General features: G+C 51.3%; 1 protein-coding gene across 1 annotated transcript; it reads right to left on the reverse strand.

Moving 5' to 3' along the window:
* Positions 1–523: 523 nt before the first annotated feature.
* LOC123097603 (protein ETHYLENE-INSENSITIVE 3-like 1a) lies at positions 524–4,607 on the reverse strand. Its single transcript, XM_044519384.1, has 2 exons — positions 4,324–4,607; positions 524–2,916 (listed from the first exon to the last, which is right to left on the reverse strand). The coding sequence occupies exon 2, from the start codon at positions 2,838–2,840 to the stop codon at positions 885–887; it is 1,956 nt and encodes a 651-aa protein (XP_044375319.1). The 5' UTR covers positions 2,841–2,916; positions 4,324–4,607; the 3' UTR covers positions 524–884.
* Between the last annotated feature and the right edge of the window lie 4,321 nt (positions 4,608–8,928).

Here is an 8,928-nt window from a genome sequence, read left to right on the forward strand (position 1 = left end):
TGTCTTTCTTTCACTGCCCTCGAGAGGCAAATTGTGTCTCTCATGAGCTAGCTAGGCTGGCGGTTTTTAATCCACCCGGATTGTGGGTCGAGGAACCACCGGCATCTATTGTGAGATGGCTGGTGGATGATGTAACGGTTGTTTGATCTAATAAAGAGGCCCAAGTTTAAAAAAAGAACTTTTCTTAGGTTTGCCACTTTGAATTGACCCACCCGGCTTTAGGCAAAGTGGGGATCAAATACTAACTTTCTAAGCGTCTTGATGTGAAAGTCACTAGATCTCTCACACGACTTAAAAAGAAGCAGCTCAGCGGTATGAATTTTTTTTTTACCCGAAAGTTCAGGGGAAGAAAAACATCTTGGTTGGTCCGTTTCTATGCCGACATCCAAGTGAACCTAATTCAGGCAAAATTTCCACAAGCCTGACAAACAGACGTAGCTGTCTATTTTACCAAAATTCCACGGCATGGAAGTTTTGCAAAAAAGAAAAAACAATTGAAAATCATCACCGGAAGAGAGAGAGATCACATAAGAGAGCACCAGTTCATACATTCACCAATCACAAGGAACGGAATCAAGAAATACACAAACAATTTGACAACCAGCCAGTCATATGAACAGCATTTAACTAACAAGTTCAACTAGGAATAAAATTAAGTTTTCCATAAGAGGTTCACCAGCTGGATGGACATACATGTATATAACCAGTTCCAAGTTCCAGCCTATTTGCAACTACTGCAAAACCTATATGAAAATTAAGAGAAGACCTATAGAATTACCCACTTCTTAGGAGGACGACGACGCTTCCCCATGGAAACACAAGGTTGGTTTTGCCACGAAGAAGGTTTTAAAAGCTTATGATGACCCTACGAGTTTATTCTTCATTCAGTAGTACCAATTGGGGCCGTCGTTCTTCTGCGGGTAGTCGACGGTGCCAGACATGTTGAAGCCAGAGCCGAACCTGAAATCCGATGCGCCGGAGATGCTGCCCATCTGGTTCCCGAACTGCGCCTGCGCGTCGTCACGGATGAAGAACTGCTGCTGCGCCGGGGCCTGCTGCTGCTGTGGCTGTTGTGCTTGCTGCTGCTGCTGCTGCTGCATCATGTTACTGACATCACTGAACATACTGTCGCCATTGCCTCCAATTCCATTGCCCTGTCCAAAGAAACCCTCGTCCATCTGCGCTCCCGGGGTGATGGCATTGGGCCTCTCTATAATGGTGACGTCGTCGTTGCCCATGTTCTTGTTGGTGGCCGGGAAGGCGGTGTCGTACATGTTCATCAGCTCGGCGATGGACCTCTGCCCATCCATGGGCAGGCCAAAATCCAGGTTGTTGAGCCCATGGTTCTGCTGGTTGTAGGCCGCCGGGAAGACTTGCGGCGGCGCAGGTGGCGCTGCCTTGTTCTCCGCGCTTGGCGGGAGGGGATCATTGTACTTGCAGGTGTACTGGTGGCTGCTGCGCGCATTCCGGTCAAGGAATCCGTACCCGTAGTCGCTGTGCGGGCACTGGACGTTGTTGCAGGTGTAGACGCGGTTGTTCAGCATCAGCTCCGGCTCGGCGGCCACCGCACTCCTCTTCTGGACATACTCCATGTCGGCGGTCTCCTCTTTCATGGGCGCTTGCATCAGGAACTTGTCATTCAGGATGGCCGCGCCGAGGTTGAAGGCGGTTGGATCGGCCATGGCCATCTTGTGGGTGCCGGCCTCATCGCCCTTGCAGTCGTCGGCGAGGTCAACGTCGTACTCACTCGAGCTGGCGTTGAATGATATGGCACTGGCGATGCCGCCGGCAGACGCTGGAGGGCGAGCGCCCGGGTGCAGCCTCATGAACAGCTCCTCTTCCTGCTTCACCACGGCCAGCCAGGTGGAGATCTCCTTGGCGGTCATCTTGTCCTGGAGGCACTTGGACTGGCGGACGAGGCGCCGGATCTTCTCGATGTCCGGCGACATGTGCTTGATGACAGCGGTGAGCACGCTCACCTTCCAAGCCTTCTTGAGGTCATGGGGCTTCTTGTACGGGGGCGGGCCCTGGTCCTTGGGGATGCCAAGCTCCGGCCACCACTCCTCGTCGCCGGACGGCCACCATGGAGGAGAGATGCCCTTCTCGAGCGGGAACCTTCGCTGCGGGGGATCGCAGTGCTGCATGAGCGCCGAGAGGAGCGAGCCCAGCGTGGTGTCCTGCAGCTCCTGCAGCGAGTGCGGGCTGGCGGTGCCGGAAGCCAGCTCGCTCTCGGAGCCCGGCACGGCGTTGTCCGCCTGGTACTTGGCGATGGCGGCCGGGCCGTTCCGGTCGAAGCGGACCTTCTCCTTCCACCAGGCACGGAGGTTGTCAGAGGCGCCGCTCACGGGCTTGCCCTTCTCCGGAATGATGCCGTACACGAACCCCTGGGCGCGGCACACCTCCATCATCTTGAGCATGTACTTGAGGATGCCGTCCTGCGCGCGCGACATCTTCTTGCGGCGCGCCTGCTCCTGCGACTGCCGCGGCTTCAAGCCGTCGCCAACGCCGCCGCCGGCGGCGGCCTGCTCTTTGCCGCGGCTCTGCTGCAGCTCCTTGAGGCGCTTGAGCTTCATGCGGTCGCGCCACATGCGGCGCTCCAGCTCCTCGATGTCATCCACATCGTCGTCGCTGTCGTCCTCCCCGGCGTCCGGGAAGTTGTCCGTCGGGGGGTCCACGAGGTCGCCCTCGCCCATGACGCACTGGTCGCCGGAGGAAGTCTGCGGCATAAGGGAGCCGAAGCCGAGGTTCTTGTCGGCGCCGTTCTGCTGGAGCAGATCCACGAAGTTGTGCACGCCGGAGAACGCCATGCCCTGATCCATGAGCAGCCCACCTCCCATCATGGCCACTCAAGCAACTCTCCCTTTTTTCCACAAGAGAAATTCCACTTCCTCTACTTGTAGCTGTGGTGGTGTTCACCTGCACAGAAGCAAGCAAAGAGGCCAGGTTAATTACCAACTTATTGCTTGCTGAGTCTAAACGCAATAACTAGGCAACATGTGCAACAAGATTAGTGTTAAAGAGGCAATTACAGTTAAGAGCAATAAAGCTTAAAATAGCCATAATACTACCAGTAGTATCTTAATCAGGTAGTTTTCTTTGAGGGAACTTAATCAGGTAATTAGACGGTGACTTAACACATATGTGCTCCAGTTCCTGTCTTGTCCTTAAAGAAAACAGCTGGACCAGTATTAGTTCACAAAACATCCCAGATCTACATAACCCGGAGCCGAGACAATCATGTGGCATAAAAGCAAGTTTGCCAATTGAAGCAAGCACCGGAAGGCCCGGCCTGCATGTGTTTGGCTAATCAAAACGCACTCGATCTTATCTAACCCACACCTCTGCTATGATCCTCTCCTTCACAATTATAGATCATCAACTCAAGAAGGCAGCGCACGCAACTAGCAGAGGCAACTAATCTAACAGAAGCTTATCTTGTTTTTCTCTGTGACATGATCATATCGGACGGCATAACTAACGGAAATGGGTAGGTGTGTTATGCATGACCATATAGGAGTACGAAATACACTAATGAAAGAACAAGGCAGAAAACTTAACACATCTGTCCACACAGGGTTTTACCAAATACTAGAACTGTTTCCATATAATCCTAGCAGGTCACGAAAATGATTGTATCATGTTTAAGCGTATGAAAGATCGGATTGCTTTGATCCAATCACTCACAGGGGTTGGCCAAAATGATGAGAAAGCAGGGGGAACACTTTTCAAGGGAAGAAAGCCATCTTTCATGTAAAACAGGTATCGACAGTTGGAAACAAGAACATGTACCCATGTGCTCACCCAAAAGGAAACAAAGTAGTAGTATAGCCCACAAAAGGGGAAGAAAACAATAGAGAAAATGGATCAAGCAGGCATCAAAAACGGAGAAGGGACGGGAAATTTTCCATCTCCTGATAAGAGAAAACAGGAATAGCATTCCATTCCTCCCTGACAAAACAAAATAAAATCCTTCCAAAAACGCCAGGTGCTACATACTCCAGATTTCCAAAACAAAAGAAAGAAGGGAACTCTGGGAATTGGACTTATCCAAAAACATCTCCCTGGAGCAATGAAAAAGAAGCACAAACTGGAATTGAAAACTGCTGCAGAAGCAACTCTAGGACCCCCGAAAATATCCATCTATCCAGAGAGAAAAATAACCAAAAGAACAAGGCATGGTCGCATAGCTAGCCTACCTCAGGCCCTCTAGCCAATCAAGAGCACGGACAAAACACATCGTAAAAGGATAGACGAGGAAGAAGAAGCATATGCAGCAGGAACGCAGGAACACATAAGGGAGATGGCAGGGCAGCATGAGCTCACCTGCGTCGATCTCCCACTTGCTAGTTTTATCCGCTTTTCACCTTTGCCATGACCTTGGAGAGCTAGGAAGGGAGGGGAGGAGAGAAAAACAGCGGAGGGAGGGTGGGGGAAAGGGGGGGAGAAGAAGGCACGAGGGAGAGGAGGGAGGACTGGAGATCAGATAAGAACAGGCCAAGGGAAGTGGGGAGGAGACCACGGCGCAAGAGCACAAAGCAGCAGCAGCAGCAGCTAATAGGAAAGGCAAGTGGGTGTGGGTGGCGCTCGGGCGCAACAGCGACAGGGACCCCTTCCATCTTATAATCGCCCCCTTATATTATACGGAAAAAATGGTGCTAGTCCCACGCACGAACCGCCGCTGCGATGTGAATCTCGCTGCGGTGCTAAGTAAAAATTTCACGGCCGCGACAGCGCGCCGCCCGGCTTCGGCGAGGTTAAAGAAAGGCTGGGTGGCCTCTCTCTCTGTGACGCGTGGGGTCCCAGTCGGTGCGCTCCGTAACGTGGAGCCGGTGGACCGGGGGAGCGCGTGAGCTACGGACAAAGCCGCTACAAGTTGAGAGCCTAAACTGTTTAGAAACTGTTTAGGCCTTCTTTGGTTTATAGGGTAGGAAAATCGTAGAAATAGAAAAGTCATAGAAAATGAGATGACATGTATCTTAAATCCTATGAGTAGGAATAGAAAAGGAGATGCCCTTTGATTCACATCATAGAAGTTTTTTCATTGAGTCTAGGCTAATATTTATTTTCCTATGAAATATGGAGGATAGGAAGAATTCCTTCATAGGAATATGATTCCATTCCTACAAACCAAAAGGCTTTAAAGAAAATTTTCCTATAGAAATCATATTCTATGAAATTCCTACAACAAGATTCCTCTAAACCAAAGGAGGCCTTACTGTTTTGCCCTCTCTCGAGACTTGTGGGCGTGTCCAAGACCCCAAAGGGGATCTTCTGCGCACAGCACGCCATGAGTCTTTTTCCTAGGGGAATTTTCCTTACATCATTTTGCTCATTTGGGACGGACAGAGTACTAAGTACTAACATGCATCCTTCTTCAATGTCTTGAACGCAAGTCCAAAAGCTAGCTCATTTGGGGTCTATGTGGATGCTAGCAGGGAGTTTTATGTATATAAGTTATGTTTAATTTGCAATTCTTAAGTACCACTAAGTACAAACCTGCATCCCTTCTTGAATGTCTTGAAGGCAGATCCAAAAGCTAGTTTCTCCTGTGTGAGCATCTACAAAAGATCAAGTAACTATTGAACACACTCGATCATTCGTTAACAAATCAAATCAACACATTAAAAAAGATAATGAACTCTTCACCGAATTGGAAGCTTTGCTGCCGCACTAGAAGTGTTCCTCATAGGAACGGTCGGAGTTGGTCCCGGACGCCGCCGGGTGCTTGGTACCGCCGTCGCATGTGTAGCGTTGTCACGGCCACGACCACACCCCACCTTGTAACCGGGCAGAGAGGAGCTGCGCCCGAGAACCTGCCCCATTAAAGGTGGTTGAAGAGTCGGGAGCATGGATAGGCAAGGGCGAAGGCGTGGCGCCCGAGGCCGACTCTTGGTGCCATCTTCTCCAAATTCTTCCCCATCCACCGCGTTTGCATCTGCGATGGAGTGATGCGCCTCCTCGACATCCTCGTGGCCAAGATCCATGTGTTTGTCCACTGAAGCTCGAGGCATGGAGGAAGGAGGTGCTCCGCCAGCCCGACGTGCTCGTGTGGAGGGGGTGGGGTGGAGAGGAGGAGGTGGAGGGTGGAGAGGAGGAGGTGGAGGGAGGAGATTGCTTGGTCTGCTAGTCGCATGGAGGACGGGAGGTGGAGGGAGGAGATGGCTTGGTCTGCTAGTCGCATGGAGGACGGGAGGTGGAAAGAGAAGACGAGGAGATGAGGGAGGTGGATGGTCATATCGCTGCAGGTAGCGCCGGCGGCGATGGCACCTCCCCTCTAGGGTTTGTGGCGAGAGAGATGGGGCGAGGGGCTTTCTGTGGTGTGGTGTGAGAGTGACGGCGCGGGGGGAGGGGGCTACGGGGAGGGATTTGAGATTGAGGTTGGGTTGGGTAAAGCGACGCTAGGGTTTTCACATTTTTAGTGAATGACATACAATGTCTACCTGTCAGAATGAATGAGCATATGGGTATGCGGGTACGCGGGTATGGCTATTGCGTTCCATTAACCAGCAGTATGCAGATCTAGCAACCTCCGTTAGCAACCCGTGGTGGACTCCCTCATATAGATCTGGTGGTACCCAGAGTACGCGTCTAAAAAAGACAGTCGCTCACAACTCGTGATGGAGTTGATCACCCGATCAATGCGGGGCAAAGGAAGCGGATCCTTCGGGCATGCTTTGTTGAGATTTGTGTAATCAGCGCACATGCGGAAATTCAATTTGGCTCTCGGGAGCGCGTGCTCCCGGGCCAAAAAATAATTTTCGAAATGTCAAAAAGATCAAGACAATTTTTGATGTATTCTTAGTCACATCTAAATGCTACATGCAAATGTTGAGGCAAAAAGGTTAAGCATTTTGGCCTGTGCAAAAAAAAACTGAACACTACAGGAATCAGCTACTTTGCCGTCTGCAGGCAAGGATGGCGGACGGCAAAAAGGCCTTTGCCGTCTGCCGCGGAGGGCAAAAGGCTCCGGCAAAGTAGGCATCGGTAAAGAGCTTCTTTGTCGTCTGCTTTTTGAAGCGGACGGCAAAGGGGCCTTTGTTGGAAATATGCCCTAGAGGCAATAATAAATAGGTTATTATTATATTTCCTTGTTCATGATAATCGTTTATTATCCATGCTAGAATTGTATTGATAGGAAACTCAGATACATGTGTGGATACATAGACAACACCATGTCCCTAGTAAGCCTCTAGTTGACTAGCTCGTTGATCAATAGATGGTTACGGTTTCCTGACCATGGACATTGGATGTCGTTGATAATGGGATCACATCATTAGGAGAATGATGTGATGGACAAGACCCAATCCTAAGCCTAGCACAAGATCGTGTAGTTCGTTTGCTTAGAGCTTTTCTAGTGTCAAGTATCAGTTCCTTAGACCATGAGATTGTGCAACTCCCGGATACCGTAGGAATGCTTTGGGTGTACCAAACGTCACAACGTAACTGGGTGGCTATAAAGGTGCACTACAGGTATCTCCGAAAGTGTCTGTTGGGTTGGCACGAATCGAGACTGGGATTTGTCACTCCGTGTAAACGGAGAGGTATCTCTGGGCCCACTCGGTAGGACATCATCATAATGTGCACAATGTGACCAAGGAGTTGATCACGGGATGATGTGTTACGGAACGAGTAAAGAGACTTGCCGGTAATGAGATTGAACAAGGTATCGGGATACCGACGATCGAATCTCGGGCAAGTAACATACCGATAGACAAAGGGAATTGTATACGGGATTGATTGAATCCTCGACATCGTGGTTCATCCGATGAGATCATCGAGGACCATGTGGGAGCCAACATGGGTATCCAGATCCCGCTGTTGGTTATTGACCGGAGAGTCGTCTCGGTCATGTCTGCATGGTTCCCGAACCCGTAGGGTCTACACACTTAAGGTTCGGTGACGCTAGGGTTGTAGAGATATTAGTATGCGGTAACCCGAAAGTTGTTCGGAGTCCCGGATGAGATCCCGGACGTCACGAGGAGTTCCGGAATGGTCCGTAGGTAAAGATTTATATATGGGAAGTCTTATTTTGGTCGCCGAAAAAGTTTCGCACTTTGTCGGTATTGTACCGGGAGTGCCGAAAGGGGTCCGGGGGTCCACCAAGGGGGTCCACCAGCCCCGGGGGGGCCACATGGGCTGTAGGGGGTGCGCCTTGGCCTATATGGGCCAAGGGCACCAGCCCCAAGAGGCCCATGCGCCAAGAGATAAGAAAAACGGAGAGTCCTAAAGGGGGAAGGCACCTCCGAGGTGCCTTGGGGAGGAAGGTCTCCTCCCTGGCCGCACCCTTCCTTGGAGGAAGGGCCAAGGCTGCGCCCCCCCTCTCCCTTGGCCCTATATATAGTGGGGGAGAGGGAGGGCAGCAATAATCTAAGCCCTGGCGCCTCCCTCTCCCTCCCGTGACACCTCTTCCTCCCCGCTTGCGCTTGGCGAAGCCCTGCCGGGATCCCGCTACTTCCACCACCACGCCGTCGTGCTGCTGGATCTCCATCAACCTCTCCTCCCCCCTTGCTGGATCAAGAAGGAGGAGACGTCGCTGCTCCGTACGTGTGTTGAACGCGGAGGTGCCGTCCGTTCGGCGCTAGGATCATCGGTGATTTGGATCACGACGAGTACGACTCCATCAACCCCGTTCTCTTGAACGCTTCCGCTCGCGATCTACAAGGGTATGTAGATGCACTCCCCTTCCCCTCGTTGCTAGATTACTCCATAGATTGATCTTGGTGATGCGTAGAAAATTTTGAATTTCTGCTACGTTCCCCAACAGTGGCATCATGAGCTAGGTCTATGCGTAGTTTCTATGCACGAGTAGAACACAAAGTAGTTGTGGGCGTCGATGTTGCCAATTCTTCTTGCCGCTACTAGTCTTATCTTGTTTCGGCGGCATTGTGGGATGAAGCGGCCCGGACCGACCTTACACGTACGCTTACG

This window comes from Triticum aestivum, chromosome 4D, assembly GCF_018294505.1.
Source record: "Triticum aestivum cultivar Chinese Spring chromosome 4D, IWGSC CS RefSeq v2.1, whole genome shotgun sequence".
NCBI lineage: Eukaryota > Viridiplantae > Streptophyta > Magnoliopsida > Poales > Poaceae > Triticum > Triticum aestivum.